The 18,157-nt window shown below is 43.8% G+C and overlaps 1 protein-coding gene across 6 annotated transcripts in view; it reads left to right on the forward strand.

Annotated features, from left to right (window-relative positions):
• The first annotated feature begins 1,077 nt into the window (after nucleotides 1-1,077).
• LOC147612084 (uncharacterized) overlaps nucleotides 1,078-18,157 on the forward strand; it is a 53,695-nt gene continuing 36,615 nt past the window's right edge. For 4 of the 6 annotated variants that reach the window (XR_015263649.1, XR_015263650.1, XR_015263651.1 and 1 more), the window contains exons 1-3: nucleotides 1,078-1,249; nucleotides 1,525-1,633; nucleotides 1,710-1,924. Coding sequence is in view for 3 of the 6 variants with exons in the window: in XM_086783960.1 (XP_086640086.1) it covers nucleotides 1,718-1,924 (207 nt within the window). In the remaining 3 variants the exon portion in view is untranslated. The remainder of the gene's footprint in view (nucleotides 1,250-1,524; nucleotides 1,634-1,709; nucleotides 1,925-18,157) is intronic. The other 2 variants (XM_086783958.1, XM_086783959.1) reach the window with 2 other exon arrangements.

Raw genomic sequence — 18,157 nt, forward strand, 5'->3', positions numbered from 1 at the left:
ATACCATATGATTACGATACTAAGATTATTAGGTAGGGTTACGATCAATCATTAATCTTTGCATATTAAATGGGGCCTCTATTAAACATCATGTTTACATTTTCTAACATGTTGATGGTATATAATCTTGAGCTACTATACCTAGACATGCATTGGCTTAATACCATGAATGCATACTGTTAATCATGCCTCTATTTATCTGGTTGGTGGGGACATATACAGAGGATAGCTCTCGGCTGTCTAAAGTAAAAAATATGAATTATAATGTTTTAAACCTATATGTAGGTCCAGTACACAAGGCTCTGTAGAAATATCGTGAATTTTTGGATACAGCCGACTTACTTTTCGTTTTCAGTCTATGAATATAAAAAGAGAGAGAGAGTGAATACCCATTTGGGATTATTCTCTTAAGCTATCACTATATGCACATTCATGGCCTATGAACAAAAGGATATAGCTCTTAATCTATGTACCTTGGGCTAGGACTATGTATGCAAACCTTGCCTATATATAGAAAAATAAATACTTATGTGTGACAGGGTAACTGACCCTATTGTAGCATAAAACTGAAGCTATTTTGAGTGACATATATAACACATGATAGGTTGTAAGACACCTACCTGTAATACACACACATGGGGTAATGATTGGTTTGTCTGTTTGGATGGATGTAGGTAACAGGATCAGAATATCTTTCGGTTTATGCTCTACCCCAAATGTTTTCAAATAATGGAGTCTGGCTCCACTTACTTGTAACATGATTATTGTATACAAATCTGTTGTTATATAATCATGTTTAAACATTTTTACTGATCAAGTTGGATAAAGTTCTTGAATTTTTCTGATTGCTAATGTAGAAGACTGAAAACACACATATATATTATATAATATATTTATGTGCATACACATATAAATATATATATACATACATATATATGCATAAGTATATGTATATTTATATATATATATATATGCATGTATGAATATACACACATGTATATTTATAAATACATACATATACATACATATACATATATACGTATGTATTACATATATGAATATCGATATTATCTTCTTTGCCTTGATTTATAGTTGAGAGGTAAGAAATCAAGAAGAAAACCTAAAGGCAGAAGCTCTCCGGGAAGACTGGCCGCAGGGAGGGTTGCCCAGTGTCTTTTTTGTCCTAATTGGTTCATCTTCTGCGCTGCTTCCTGCTGCTCGGCGTTCGGTAGTCTTCTTCGTCAGCTGTGTAAGTGTTCTTCGTGAACATTTTTATTCATTTATGTCGATTTCTCCTCTGGAGTTACGCTTGGGGTTTTCTTGGACTTTCTGCGGCCCTAGCCCGGCTTTCTACGAACCTAGGGTTTTTCATGGGCTCATGCAACCCTAGGACCTAGGGTTTTTCTTGCAACACGACGCTTTTCTGCAATCCCAGGGTCCGAGGGTTTTTCTGAAATCCAACCCTAGGCTTTTCCGCAAGTTTACGACCTTTGTTCTCATGCTGCATTTTGCACGGTTACACAGAGTCCACTTGAGCCCCGGTGACTTCGGTTTTTATGGAGATGATACGCCAGTATCCCGGAGCTTCAGTACCGAGTAGAGCTTAAGCCTTCGTTGTCCATCAGGTATTCAGGTGAGACCTTGCATCTGCTTTGAAGGCAGTCTGAAGATAACTAGCTTACCCATGGCTTTTCTTGCTGTTATTTTAGGGTTGTGGATGGGGTTCGATCCGGAGTGCATCCTCCAGCCGGAGGTTGTTCCAGGCGAGTACTATTGCCCTCTTTGCAGACAGCTAGTCCATCCCGCCGAAGTCCAGCAGACACATTGTGGCCACCTATTCTGTAGATCATGTGTTCTTTACATAGTCGGGACCACCCGCTGCTGCCCTTATGAGAATCATCCTATAAATGAGGGCGACCCCAAGGTACGATTTCTTCATCCATAAAAGCCAACTTTCTTGTTGCATGCAAATTGGTGTGTTTTTCATTCTGGTAAGAGAAAAATCACTAAATTTGCCCATGCTTCTGCCAATTTTTACACTCTAATGCTGTAACTTGCAGTTCATGTTTGTGAAACTGAAAATAGTGTTTCCTTTTTGGGGGGGTTGTCACTGACTTATTTCATCGGAGTGGGGTCTTGTAGCTTTTCCTTTCTTCAATACGAAATGTTCAAAGAGCGTGCTGAGTTCATTTCTGTAATTCTTGCTCTCAAACTCATTTGCGGTGCATTTTCACAACTTAGATGCTGCTCACTTCTGAGTTTTGAAGAACATTATTGCTTGCAATTTATTTGGAAAGAGATGTTTTGAATACCTGCAATTGCTGATTTGCTAGTTTCAAGATAATCAAAAGGAAGCTTGTTCTTCTAAGCCTGTGTTATTTTGTTCTCCTTTGCCACTGTTATGGATTGAGAGCTATGTTGCTCGTCTTTGAAACGGTTGTTTTGTGTATTTATGCAGGTGTCGTTTGTGTCTTCTATGAGTTTCTCATCATCTGCATGCTCATAGCAGTTCCTGCATTTTGATTGTTTATAGATGGTTTTAGTAGTTATATTTTTTTCAAATGCAGCCTAGGAGAGTGAATACCTGAAGACTCCGTGTTTCCAGGTCTTGATGATATGGGTCCACTTGAAGTGAATACACCAAAGTACAAATTATGTAGATCTGATTGGGTCTACTATAGCAAGGCAGCTATAGAGACCGCAATCACCACAGCTACGACAACAAGGCAGCTATAGAAGAAATGTACATGCCTTCTAAAGCAAGGCAACTATAGTTGGAAGAGAATTAACTTTCTCAGCAATAAAGGTTTGTAGAGAGTACTTGCAACTAGTATGCAGTACGCGGAAGCTGAGAGAATCAGAGTTTTGAACTATTTGAAGTATCTACTATAGCAAGGTAGCTATAGAGGCCGTGATTATGGCACTTAATACTATAGCAAGGTAGGTAATAGAAGTGAGGCACCTACTATAGCAAGCCTGCCACAAAGGAAGTGATTTGGTCCATCCTACATGGCAAGGTAACTAAAGAGTTATAGTGTGTGCTAAAGCAAGTCAACCATACACGAGAGGACCTACTATAGCAAGGCAGATCCACGTTGCTTGGGTCCTAACGTTTGGGGATGCTAGGTACCCATGCAAGCATGTATACTTGAACTTGTTTGAGGCCTAAGGTTTAATAGCTGTTTTTCATGGGTTTTGTAGGTGGTATAAGTGGTTTTTATGGGCTAAGGTGTGGTCGTATGTATGCACCACAATTACGAGAAACGAGCAGAAATAGCTAATCTAGAGGGCCGAAATGCATTTAGGGATAGGTAGGGGGATGAAATGAATTTCTGTCACAATACATTTCGGTAACCCTAAAACGGTTGGCTGAAATGCTTCAGCCTATAGGGAAGTGTTTCAGGTTGCTGTTTCCCACTACGCTCGGCGTTCCAAAGTTTCTTTTTACCTAGATAGATCAACATGAGTGTATTAGAAAAATTCCATTATATGAATTGATATCCTTTTTATTCCCCTTCTATTCTCTTAAACCTAAAAATTCATGTCATAATGTAATCAGACGTATGTGGAAACAACCTTGAAATTTCAGCCTCTCTCCTCCCTTAGCCCTCTTTGTTGATGTTGCATTTTTGTTTCCCTTTCTGCCCTCCTAGAAATTTTTGTTTCCATTTTCGTTTCCGTTTTTGTTTTTGTTTCCTAATTTCTCTCAATTGTTGTGTTCACTCCACAATAATGGGGTGGGCAATTTATAAAGTTGGCAGACTATTTTTTCTCTAGGCATCCTTCATTTAACAACTAATGGATTAGGTGTCCCCTTTTAAAAGAAAGATATGGCATAAGATTTGGGTACTTTTGACTGGCATCCCCTCGTGCATGGGTGTTAATAAGGTGAGAAGATAGCATGATTAGACTTTTGCACGGGAAGATTAGATCGTTTTGGATAAATTACCCTTTTGTTTCTTATCGCATAGGAAAAATTGAGCATGGAGCTTCATCATTTTTGCCTTCCTAGAGATTGAGGAGGTTGTTTTGGAGGTACTTGATTGCGGTGTGGTTTCCGTAGTGCTGTACGGCCACCTTGGAGTCGCCACAAGAGTATGAAGGCTCTATACATTGTGTTTGGAGTTGCCCTTATGTTAGGCTAAATGATTTGAAGTTACTCAGACAAGGGGAATAATGAATGCATATGTGCAAAAGTTTTGGAAAGTGCTTTTGGATGAAGTGGGATTGGGTGAAGCAGAATGAGAGGAAAATAGTGAATGCATATGTGCAAAAGTTTTCGAAAGTGCTTTTGGAGGTGTCTCCATTTATGCATGTTACGGAGGCAGAAAGGAAGAGAAGGTTTCAATCGGGATTGCAACCTGTGTACAACGTGGAACTACAAATGTATCTTGGTCACACCTTACACCAACTAATTGTGGTTGCCACTGTCACCGAGCAATTGAAACTCAAGTTGAGTTGATCCAATAAGGCTAAACCCTCATTTCAAAAGTAAAGACAGGGTTGTCGAAAGTTTGCAAACCACCTAAAAAAGAACAAAATCAAGACAAAAATGGTCCAAAGGTTGAAAATAAGTCTACAAAGAAGTGTCTCTTCAAAATGAGAGACTATGGTCTCACTCTAGAGCAAAAAAAGCAATATACGAGCGAGAAAAAATGCTTTACTTGTGGTAATACTGAGCATATTATAAATGCATGCCTAAACAAGAAGAAGCGTGATAACGCGAATGCATCACAGCCCAATGTGCATATGGTTATGGATGTGCAGTGCAATACTTCACATGATAGCAAAGACAGGGTTGTATGCAAAGCTTGGGGACAGCTTAAGGATCAGTTCGATTTGTTTATGTTTGATGATTGTGCAATTGAGAACTTCATATCTACACAGATGGTAGCTGCTTTGGGTATTGAAGTGGAGGACATGGATCTTCAATCTGAACATATTGTAAATGGATGTTCGAACAAGAAGTGTGATAACGTGAATGCATCAAAGCCCAATGTGCATATGGTTCCTCAAACTGAGCATATTGCTGATTGTGCAATTGAGAACTTCATATCTACACAGGTGGCAGTTGCTTCGGGTATTGAAGTGGAGGACATGGGTAAGCAGGGGTTGCCTTTGTTGGTAGAGAAGTGCAAGTTATGCCTATTATTGTTAAGTTGCGCATACACATTCAAAGCTATGTGGATCATGAGAACTTTCTTGTGGTGTCTTTGTATTACTTGGAAAGCCTTGGCATACACCATTGATCCATGCCAGGCTTCTTAGACCAACAAGATCAACTTCATGCATAAAGGCCGAGAGCATGTGATTATGATGCTCGTGAACCATATTTCTTATATCTCATGTACAAATTAAGAAAGTAATGAAAAAGAGTTTTTACGTACTTGATTTTTGTACGAGATCATGTGCATGTAAACACTCTTAGTAATGATAGGTTGAAATTCTTACAAGAGTACAATGATTGTTTTGCTGATGAGCTACCGAATGAGTTGCCACCCGTATGACCCGAAGATCATCGTATTGATCTTGTGCCGGATAGCTCACCATCTAATAGGTGAGCCTATCGTGTTAGTGCATCCCAAAAAGAGGAGATCATGAAGTTGGTAAATGAGCTTCTTGAGAAGGATTTGGTTCAGCCAAGCTCTTCTCCATATTCACCTGTCCTCTTGGTTTAAAAGAAGGATGGATCTTTTCGTATGTGTGTGGATTATAGAGCTTTGGATATGCTCACTATTAAGAATCGGTTTCCAATTCCACGCATGGATGACATCCTTGACGAGTTGGATGGATCGGCATGCTTTAGCCAAATTGATCTCAAGAGTGGGTATAATCAAGTGCATGGTCCTTGAGGATGTGCATAAAACTGCTTTCAGGACAACATTTGGGCTTTATGAGTATCTTGTTATGCCTATTGGTCTTACGAATGCCGCGGCTACATTCAATAGAATGATGGATCGTATATTCTGCGGGTATAAGAAATTTACAGGTGTCTTCTTTGATGACATCCTAGTCCTCTCGAAGACCGAAGAAGAGCATAGAGCTCATTTGGCTATTGTTTTTGAAGAACTCCGCAAGTATAAACTCTTCATAAATGCAAAGAAGAGTGAGTTTTTCTTGTTAGAGATACATTATCTTGGGCATATTGTGTCTAAAGATGGACTGCGGATGGATTCTACAAAGATTGATGCGATTCGGAATTAGCCCGAATTGAGATCAGTGCATGAGATCCATAGTTTTCTTGGATTATGTTCTTACTACTGCAGGTTCATTCGGCACTTTGCATGGATTGCTTCTCTTTTGCATGACTTGACAAAGAAGAAGACTACATTCAAATGGACTGATGTAGAGAGAAATCAATTCCTTAAATTGAAAGATGCAACTACTCATGGTCTAGTGTTGATCATTCCGGACTTGCAAAAGCCATTCAGTGTGAAATGTGATGCATCTGGAAATTGCATAGGAGTTGTCCTAAATCAAGAGGGACATGTAGTGGCTTATGAGAGCCTTAGATTTCAAAGCTCTCTTTATGAGAAAGAGCTCCTGGTTGTAATTCATGCACTTACCATATGGAAACATTACCTTCTTGGGACTGATTTCACTGTGAAATAAGATCACCAGAGTTTGAGGTATTTTTTTACCCAAACTAAATTGTTAGAGAAGCATATGGCGATGGCCGATTTTCTGTCTATGTTTCATTTTCAGATCTTGCACACCCCAGGAAAGAAGAATGTGGTGGTAGATGCATTGTCATGAAAGCCGTATGTTGCAGCTATCTTGTTTGTCTCTCATGGGGACTTGTCTACTATGCGTGATTTATATCATTTTTGGCACTATTTGAGCTGATTTGATGACTGGTCATGCGCATGCCTTATATGTGATCAAAGAGGGTTCTCTCATGAAAGATAATTGCCTTTGTGTGGTGTCTGACATGAGGCAAAAGGTTTTGGATGAGTGCCATGCTCCTCCATATGCTGGTCATAGAGGCATAATGCCTACTACGCAGATGATTGAGCTGTTAGAAGTCATCTCCTGTCTAGATTTATACACCAGGGCCTTTGTTGTGGGTGTGCCCGCCCTTATGAGGTGTTTTATCATTTTTCCCCACTCTCCGTATTTTTCCCCTATTTTTTCCATTTTTCTGAGGCTTGGGAGGGCTGCCAGGTGATGCCAGGAGCACTCTGAAGCTGGCCGACTGCATCTGTAGCAGTCGTGGGCTGTCTGAGTGCTGGCCGACTTGTTCTGTGCAGACATGGGGCACCAGATGCTGGCCGACTGCTGTTTTTCAGCAGTCGTGGGTTTTGTCCAGTCGTGGGCCTCTTCCAGTGCTGGCCGACTGCCCTCTAGGGGAGTATATATAGCTCCTCAGCCCCCATACCTCATTTGTATCATATTCGGGATCTTCTTGTGTATATCAGAGCAGAGTTACACGCCCACATCTCTCTCTTTTTGTGCTGTTTTTTCTGCCTGCGTTTTTGCTCGTGTTCCCAGATTTGGTCATCATCTCCGCTGCATATTCTGACATGGTATCAGAGCCTAGGCTCTAGATAGGTCTTGGGATTTGTGTGAGCAAGAGGGGGCTGTTTTGTGGCTGATTGGTGGACTGTTTTGGACTGTTCGGGAAGAGGAGAAGCAAGAGGAAGGCGGGCTGATTTGCTGGACAGCCACTTGCAGGTATCAGTTCTTCTTTGTTCCCACCCACCCACCCTTTTCAGAGTACATCCCCGCTATGGCAGATCTGTATGAGATGGCCGAGAGACATGTGAAGATCCCGACACTCCCCACGTTTCCGGTGGACCGTCAGTTGGACGGGAGTAACTACGGCATATGGAAGGTGATGATGGAATCCGTTCTGGAGTCCTACGATCTCGCCGATTTCGTCGTTGTTGGTGTTCCACGGCCGGAAGTAGAGGAAGGGGAGTTACCGTCAACCCGAAAGGACCGGGAGGCCCAGACGCAGATGTGGGATCGCGTCAACGCCAGGGTCCGTTCGTTTATTTTCCTCAACTGCACACCGCAGGTAATCAATCATGTCAAGCACATGACGCTGGCCAGAGGTATATGGCAGCATTTGGCTTCTCTGTACAACAGGGTATCACCCATGAAGAGGATTTCTTTGGAAGTACAGATGCGGGTTATGAGCCCTGCAAAGTCGTCGACGATGCGGGAGCATATTAACAAGCTGCAGGCTCTTCAGCAGGAAGTTCTTCAGGCTGGGAAGGAGATATCGTCAGAGGACATGGCCATAACGTTGCTGTCACACTTGCCCTCTTCGTACTCAGCATTTTACTCGTCGTTGATTACCAGTGGCAGGCTCAGCACCATCACGTGGGAGGAGCTTGTGCCCATGGTCCTGGACCAGGAGGAACGATTCACGAACCCTCCTCAGGGTGGAGGTTCGGAGGCCTTTACTGGCCAACGGTCGAAAGGCCGTAACTCGGGCAAAGGGAAGGCTTCATCGGAGAAGTCTTCTGAGAAGAAGTCCGACGCTGACCGCGAGAAACTGAAGGCAGAGAGGACCTGTAATGATTGTGGCGAGAAAGGCCACTACTGGAGGCAGTGTCCCAAGCGGAAGACCGAGAAGGGTGAAGACTCCTCAGCAATCATGAAGACTCCGGCTTTTGTGCACCTGGAGGTGATGGACACCGATGCTTCATTTTCTTCAGGGAGGGAGGAGATTGGAGGACTCTCCGCAACGGATACTCGGGAGTGGATTCTCGATAGTGGTGCTTCCAGGCACATGACTCCTTCCCGTTCCGGTTTACAGGATCTCTGCAGGGTTTCTGGTCATATTCTTACTGGGGATACGTCCACTATCCCAGTTCACAGTGAGGGCAGGATGGAGATAGTTCCCGATGGCAGAGGGGGGAAGCATTCCTCCCAGGTGTTGTATGTTCCGGCACTTGGTTTTCATCTGTTGTCAGTGCATCAGGTTTGCAAGACTGGCGTACGGGTGGAGTTTGATGAGCATTTTGTTGCTCTCCGGGACAAAGCAACAGGCCAGGTGGTTTGGGAAGGTGGAGTGGAGAATGGAGTCTACAGGCTTTCAGCACTCTCTCTCCCAGGTCCTCAAGATTGTGATGAGTGGCAGTGTGGTAATAGCTACTCAGGTGTGGATACGCTGCAGGTGCGGGCTTTCCGGGACCAGATGGTGGATAGCGTACCAGTAGAAGGCAGCAGTTGGCAGGAACTTTCCAGTACTGAGGTTGGTAGTTCTTGTGTTCGTGAGTCAGAGGAAGCTGAACAGGTCACTTATGCTCTGATGTCTCGTAGTGTCCGGGACATAGAACTTCCAGTAGTTGAGGATGTTTTTTCCACGGGAACCTTTCGGAAAGCTAGGCAGGTGACAGGTGATTACTTGCAGAAGGAGGTGGTTTCTCCAGGCTTTGTGGTTCCGGATTCAGAGGGGGTGGTTGACAGGTTTCAGAAGGCCTTGCGTGGTCTTCAGAAGGTTTCCAGGACTTGCTTGTGCACCGTAACAGGTGTTGATCCTTGTGAGCAGTGTGATGTCTCTGTGATTCAGAAGCTGTATGGTTCATGGATCTGGTTGATGGACACCGGATTGGACGGGAGCTTCCTGATGAGGCAGTTGAGCTCTTGGTTGCAGATGTCTCTTTGTGAGGCAGGATTGCGTTTCCTGTGGTTTCTGCGGCATGCGAAGGATCATGGACTCTTGTACACAGGAGGGGGATTGTTGGATGGAGTCCGACTCCGCGGTTGGAGTGACTCAGTTTGGGGAGGAGATTCGGACACGAGGGGATCTACTTATGGCCCAGGAGCAGTTTTACGGAGCAGGAGGAGGTTACATTGCAGGTTTGGGCTTCCACTGGAGGAACCCATGGTCATCCAGAGGCACTTTGTTCGTGAACAGATTGTTGCTGATGACATCTTGCTGGAGTTCTGTTCGACGGAGGACAGCACGGTGGACCTCTTCACGAAGTCGCTCTCAGGATTTGCTCAGGCGGCACCCCAGCTCCCAGTGGTTGGTCACACAGCCAGGAGCTGAGAGGGGGTGTTAGAAGTCATCTCCTGTCTAGATTTATACACCAGGGCCTTTGTTGTGGGTGTGCCCGCCCTTATGAGGTGTTTTATCATTTTTCCCCACTCTCCGTATTTTTCCCCTATTTTTTCCATTTTTCTGAGGCTTGGGAGGGCTGCCAGGTGATGCCAGGAGCACTCTGAAGCTGGCCGACTGCATCTGTAGCAGTCGTGGGCTGTCTGAGTGCTGGCCGACTTGTTCTGTGCAGACATGGGGCACCAGATGCTGGCCGACTGCTGTTTTTCAGCAGTCGTGGGTTTTGTCCAGTCGTGGGCCTCTTCCAGTGCTGGCCGACTGCCCTCTAGGGGAGTATATATAGCTCCTCAGCCCCCATACCTCATTTGTATCATATTCGGGATCTTCTTGTGTATATCAGAGCAGAGTTACACGCCCACATCTCTCTCTTTTTGTGCTGTTTTTTCTGCCTGCGTTTTTGCTCTTGTGTTCCCAGATTTGGTCATCATCTCCGCTGCATATTCTGACATGAGCGATATTTCTTTTGGCCAAGTATGCGGAAGGACATAGAGACATATGTACGTGTATGTATCACCTTTCAAAAGGTGAAATTTGATAGGCAAAAGGCACTAGGTTTGCTTTAGCCATTGTCTATTTCCACGCAGCCATGGGAAAGCATTACAATGGATTTCATTATGGACTTGCCACGGATCCAACAGGGTAATGATGCTATTTGGACAATTGTGAACAGGTTTAGCAAGCAAGTTCAATGCTCACTTCTTGTCGGTCAGGAAGACCATCAAAGCTGACCATAAGGTTAAAATATATCTTGCATAAGTGTTCAAGCATCATGGAATGCTGAAGGCCATTGTGGAGGATAGAGATCCCAGGACTACAAGCCTCTTTTGGCGGGTCTTATTTGATAATATGGGCACCAAATTGGACTTCTTATCAGCTTATCACCTTCAAACGGATGGGCAAAGTGAGGCTGCAAATTCAGCCGTGTGTTGGATCTCTTGAAATGTTATGTGGCGGATCATAAGTCTTCTTGGGAGAAGGTACTTACCGCTTGCGAAATTTGCATATAACAACACGGTGCATGCATCTTTAGGAACGGCCTCGTTTGAGATTGTTTATGGTAAAGTGGTGTTGTCACCCATCCTTTGCACAAAGGATGAGATATTTGCAGTTGATGAGTATGTAAGAGACTTAGAATTTGCTTTTGCTCAGGTGCAGGTCACAAGACGAGTATAAAAAGGTTGCCGACACGCATAGAAGGCAATTTGATGTCAAAGAGAATGATTGGGTGTTGCTGAAATTTGAGAAAGCAAGACTTGCAAAGAGGCATGGCAAAGAGGGTGCATACCCTAAGCTTGCATCCAAGTACTATGGGCCTTTTCAAGTGATTGAGAAGATCAATGAAGTGGCTTTGAGGTTGGCATTGCCTAGTCATTGGCACATACACAATGCTTTTCATGTGAGTCTCCTTCGTAAGTATGTAGGGCCGAGCCCAGTGAACCGGTCATTGAGGATCTGCCAAAAGTGAATGACTTCGAGGAGATTTTGTAGCCAGAGAGTAGAGAGCAGATGGTGTATCACAAGGAACGCAAGCTTGCTATAGACAAAATTGTCAGATGTTACCTTGTGAAGTTTAAGAACTATCTTTCCATTGATGCTAAATGGGTAGATGAAGGGTTCCTTAGAGATTACTTGTATTTGCTTCACATCTATTTGGATGGTTTTCAGCTGTGGACAATTGTTTAGAAGTCGGGGGATGTCACCGTTTGGCCACCCAATTGGTCCACTTGTGTTTTCTTATTATGTATGTACATTGGACTGATGTCCATGGCAGTTGCATATGTCGGGGATTGATGCCACTCATGTGATACCGTGGACTTGGCTTTCCATTGGGACTTGTGCTGTGCTTGTGTGTACATGCCCATAAATGCCTGGAGGATTGGTGTTCCATTGGGTTTGGTACCTTGTGTACTTGCCTGGAGCACGTTTATTTTGGTATAGTTTCATGAACAGGGATTGTCCATACCAATGTTGCATTGCATAGCATCTTTATGTGCTTGCTTGTAATTGAAATTGCATGTTATTTTCATGCTTGCCTGACCAACGTGTAGTTCCACGTAAGGAGACGCTCGCTCGCGAACCAGGCATGTAACTGACTGCTGGCATGGTTGTGTGGCATGTGACAGGTGGTAAGTATTGGTCGTAAACCTAGCTTTAGGAATTAGCACTAATTTATAAGTGAGTGTGTACACACTTCATTAAGTTTTGGGTGACCAAAACTCACTTATAAGTTATGACCTGCCCTATGTTCACACACTGATGTGTCGAGGTGGACAAAACCCGATGTCCATCGTCCAAACACTAAGGGAGCAACCAGCCATGTGTCCGCTCTAGCTTGCAACACAAGCCACTTGTCCTCTCTACCACACCTAGAGTGGACAGCTCACTCTCTCTCTCTCTCTCTCTCCCCTCTTTCTAGAAGTAGGTGTCCCTTTCATGAGGCCTCTTTGGTTGTATTTTCTACACTTTCTCCTTCCCAATTCCATATCCAAGCTTGCTAGTGTGTTTTCCAACCTTCCAAGATTGTTTCTAGGTGGTGTACACTCTCCCATACACTCCCAATGACTGAAATTCAACAAAACAGCTCTTATTTTTGTTGTAATTTTTTATCTTTTTGTTGAAGATCCTAATTTTAGTTCTCCTTTCTCAAGTTGAACCAAGGGGAAGATTTCCTAGGGTTCCCTTCATCCTCTTGAAGACTCCTTCATGATAAATTGAAGATTTCGACATTCCAAATGTTTTCATTGCGAAGACTTCCGTTGTCATCAACTCTACTTGCAATTTGGTAAGCTTTGATGCTTAAATATGGAAGCAAGTAGCAGGAGGGAGGAACCGGACTCCATGTTCACATACCTTGTGTAGTGTTCTCTTGTCCTACGTGCTCTCTTGCAAATTGTTGCTACCATGTGTTGGTGGAACAATTGCAGTACTGTATTCGTATGCATTGGTATAGAAATTTGGTTAGAAATGCTCATGACACTATGTACTTGATTCTCACAAGATCTATATACTTTAATTGAGGGAGGAGCCGGCCGTTCTGGCTCACTGTGCGTCTCTTGTCAATTCAACAAATTACTTCTTGTATTGAGTATGTTGTCCACTAAATGTTTAAGTGCATTGATTAGTATTGTGTTCAACCAAGTCACAATGTGTAAGCTCTAAGCCCATAAAATATCCTCCCACTTAAATAAGTGTGAACAGATAACCTTATAAACCATTCATAATCTTATAAGCCAATCAGGTGATAGCTTGGTGACGGTGTTTGCCTAGGACCAAGAGATCTTGGGTTCAAAACCCCCCTTGGTGCTTCCTTGGTGGCATCGCCTATGGGTGGATAAATAAGCGCCTATGGCTATCTACGGATGATGAAATTTGGTAACTATGGGAGGATCTTGGGCCAAAGGCCAGTTGAAAAAAAAAAGGAAAAAGAAAAAGTCTTGCAAAACACACATCCGGTGTCCAAATCTCGCGTAATATTTTTGAATATTATACTTGCAGTCCTTTATCCAATCTTGGCTTTATACAGGTGTCTATTCTTGGAAATCCCCCGTTCTCATCTCTCCACTTTGATGTGTCTAGTGTCCACTAGACGTTGGTTTAGGAGGAAAGAGGACCAAATGGTGACATGGCTACCCTTGAAATTGGAGACTTACCAGTTTGAGACTGTTTTATGAGTTTATTTCGGAGTGGGGTCAACAAATAGGCCGAGACACGGGGTAAACAAAGTTGTAAGACCATATATGAGGGTTGACGGGTACTAGAAGTGAGATTTGAGAGAATCTAACTCAACAGCCATCATTTTTGTCTCTAATTGTTTTCATTTTAGTGTTATGGTAACTAGGTGATCGTGGATCTCCTACAAGCTTGTATTTCAATCCTCCTTTGACTCGTAGTGGAGTTGATAGTCTTGGCTCATTCTTGTTGGCACATTCTAGTATTATTTGGATTGTTTATGTGGTTAAATTTGGTGGTATGTAAGTGATTGAACTTATCAATAATTAAGTGCTTTGAGATATGTGCTTTGTGGTTATGGGTATTAGAACCTAGCCTTTCTTCCTTGATTTTGGAAGACGGTACGCTCGTAAATGCTTGATTAGTAGTTTGTTTGATTCGTAATGGCTTTTCACATCCCAAGCCACATGAAAATGTTGGGAACACATGAAGGAGATCATGAAGTCGTGTGTGATGATTTGCTTTTGGAATAAGAAAATTTTAAAGAGTGATGCTACTGGGAGGAAATGGCTGAGTTAATGGCCATGCAAGGAAAATGAACTTCGATGGAAGACCAACCTTTGTTGAAGAAAGAAGGCTTTTACCATAAGAAGTTGCTCAAGGAATTTGAATCTGGCAACAAAATTATTAACTAAGAGAATTACATTTGAAGGTAGGGGCAAAATGTTTTTAGGTAGAATGTTACCCTGACAAAGAATAGGGTAACATGTAGTATTGGTGCTAGAAGCACATGGATGCAATGATTGACATGATACATATCTATGCTATGCTTTTGCATTTTGCAAGGCATGAGAGTCCTTGGCGTTCTAGGATGCTTCTTGGTTGGTTTTGGGATATGTCGAATATCTACTACTTTGTGAGATTTGATATAATGAATGCAAGCAACCAATTTAGTTTAGGATGTCATGTGATGGCATTATGGTGACAGTTGCCATTGGTTTGTAAGGTTTGACTTCGGCCCTAGCCATGTTTTGTCTTGATCTAGAAGGTGTGTTGATCAAAGCATGTACTGATCCTACGAACTACCTATTCCCTTTCCATTGCCTCAACTATGGATGAGTTAAGATGTCGGCCACCTTAGGCTAACCCTCTGGAGGGGTGTGGTCATATAGAGTGGCACCAATGGAACCTTGTGAATCTCCTTGAAGCATTGGCATTTTGTACGTACATGAAGCTTTGCGTGTGTGGATCATGCGCTTGCAACATTATCAAATGATCATGCAAATTCCTCCAAAGATTTTGGACCAGCCATATACATTGCTTGCACAAGCTTAGGTTGAAGTCCATTCACTAACTTACACATTTCCATTAGTGGTAGAATAGGATTATAAACAGTAAACGTCAATGAAATGGCTGAAAAATTGTTAAGATAAGTTGCCACATTCTCACCTACTTTTTGTTTTACCTCATCCCACTTTTTTTGCACATCCGCTTTAAAGGTTGCGGGCATAAACTTCTTGTTGAACATAACCTCGAAGTCGGTCCATGTCTTGGGCTCAGTTCCTTCTTGTATCACCTTTAGCCACCAATTCAAGGTGGCATCCTTCAAGTGCTTGCGAACCATGCGAAGCTTGGACTTTTCGGAGAAGTCCTCTTCTCCAAAAGCGGCATCAAATTGCTAATTAAAGATAAAGCTTTTTGTGCTAATTCTTTCTATCTTTAGCAGTGCATTTGCCCTATCAACTACTTATTTGTTGGACTAATTCTTTCTATTTGCTACTTCCCTTAGTGCTAGGCTTCATTATGGCTGAGTTTGCCCTGCATCTCCGGAGGTTTGACAAAAACTCAGTACGAAGGGCGTTGTGTGAATATATGCTCGTGTGTGTGGAGTGCGTGTGTGTGTGTGGAGTGCGTGTGAGAGAGCATATCTTGATTCAGAGGTCTACACCCACTATTGGGCACTGATGACGTTAGTGGGTATGTCGGAGTATCTAGTCCCTACTATTAATTTCAGCCGTATTAGCGGACATGCAGATTTCACATCGTGAAGTTTTTGTCCGAGTTGTGGCTAGTTGATAGTGTTAATTCTTTCTATCTTTAGCGGTGCATTTGCCCTAACAACTACTTATTTGCTGTATTAATTCTTTCTATTTGCTACTTCCCTTAGTGCTAGGCTTCATTATGGTTGAGTTTGCCTTGCATCTCTGGAGGTTTGGCAGAAACTCAATACGAAGGGCTGCTTGTCCCGAAGAGGCTGCATCCGAGAGAGTAGGCCTAGGAATAGCCTCCATGCTTGTGGATGCTAAGAATGCCATGTCACTTGTACACCTATGTAGGAGGATTAGCAGAGTCGTCGAAAGGTTGCCAGATGTACCACCCAGCAATAGTTTAGTAGAGGGGAATGTCACGTGCACACCTAGTAGGTGTACAAGTGACATGGCATTCTTAGCATCCATAAGCATCAAGCAGGACATGTAAGCATTAATCCATTTATCACAGCATGTACAACAGTGTTTGGGGCTTTTACAGCAGCTACAGCAGGTACATAAGACATTCAAGGCATTTAGAGCATGTAGCCCATCAAGTCAAGGCATAGGGAACCAGCCGACAGGGCCTGGTCAGCAGCCGACTCAGCATCTACAACCAGCCTACAGAGGTATAACCAGCTGACAGCAGCTTTGAGCGTTTAATAGGTCGTGGAGTATCCAAACTGTTGGCCGACTGCAGTATACTGGCCAACTATCTGTTAGAAGTCATCTCCTGTCTATTTGTATACACCAGGGCCTCTGTTGTGGGTGTGCCCGCCCGTATATCATTTTTCCACACTCCCCGTATTTTTCCCTATTTTTCCCATTTTTTCCTAGTGGTTGGAGGGCTGCCAGGTGATGCCAGGAGCACTCTGTAGCTGGCCGACTGCATCTGTATCAGTCGTGGGCTGCAGGAGAGCTGGCCGACTTGATTTGCTCAGGCGTAGGCATCTGTTGCTGGCCGACTGCTATTTTCAGCAGTCGTGGACATTTTACACAATCGTGGGCACCTTCTGGAGCCGGCCGACTGCTCATGTGGAGATGTATATATTGCCCCTCAGCCCCCACCACTTTCTCATTCAGTTTTTCGGGATCTTGTGTATAGAGAAGAGTTTACACACCTATCTCTCAGTGTTTCTTGTGCTGATTATTTTATGCAGTCTACTTGCTCTTGTCTACCCAAGTTTGGTTGTCATTTCCGCTGCATATTCTGACATGGTATCAGAGCCCTAGGCTCTACAAGATCTTGGGCGTTTTTCTGAGCAAGAGGGGGAGCAACAGGTTGCTGATCGGTGGACTGTTTCGGGCTGAACGGGAAGAGAAGGTGCAAGAGGAAGGCGGGCAAAGGGGCTGGACAGCCACTTGCATATTTTTTGATTTTCAGATTTTTTCCCACCCACCCACCCTTTCAGGTTACTCTCCGAGATGGCAGATTTACTAGAGATGGCCGAGAAGCACGTGAAGATTCCGACTCTCCCCACGTTCCCAGTGGATCGTCAGTTGGACGGGTCCAATTTCGGCATCTGGAAGGTCATGATGGAGTCAGTTTTGGAGTCATATGATCTTGCTGATTTTATTATCATAGGGGTGCCACGGCCGGAAGCTGAGGAAGGGGAGTTATTATCGACAAGGAAGGACCGTGAGGCACAGGCACACATGTGGGACCGTGTCAACGCCAGGGTCCGGTCGTTTATATTCCTCAATTGCACACCACAGGTGATCAACCATGTGAAGCACATGACGCTGGCGAGAGGCATATGGGAGCACTTGGCTTCTTTGTACAACAGGGTGTCACCCATGAAGCGGATATCCTTGGAAGTGCAGATGCGGGTTATGAACCCTGCAAAGTCTTCGACGATGCGGGAACACATTAACAAGCTGCAGGCCCTTCAGCAGGAAGTCCTTCAAGCTGGGAAAGAGATATCATCCGTAGATATGGCCGTTTCACCGGAGAAGTCTTCCGAGAAGAAGCCTGATCCAGAACGAGAGAAGTTGAAGGCCGAAAGATCGTGTAATGATTGTGGCGAGAAAGGCCACTACTGGAGGAAGTGCCCTAAACGGACAGGGAAGAGTGCTGAGCCCTCAGCCTCAGCTGCGAAGACTCCGGCATTTGTGCACTTGGAGATGGTGGACTCCGATGCTTCATCATCCTCGAGCAAGGAGGCAGTTGGCTTCACCGCAAAGGATACCCGGGAATGGATTCTCGAGAGTGGTGCTTCCAAGCACATGACTCCATCCTGTGACTTCTTCCTGGATCTGAAACGGTAGTCAGGTCGTATCTTTATTGGCGATAACTCCACTATTCCGATACATAGTGAGGGCCGGATGGAGATTATTCCCGACGGAAAGGAGGGCAAGCATGCTTCCCGTGTTCTTTATGTCCGTG

Source organism: Cibotium barometz, chromosome 46 (assembly GCF_041138505.1).
Source record: "Cibotium barometz isolate CiBa-2024 chromosome 46, ASM4113850v1, whole genome shotgun sequence".
Lineage (NCBI taxonomy): Eukaryota > Viridiplantae > Streptophyta > Polypodiopsida > Cyatheales > Cibotiaceae > Cibotium > Cibotium barometz.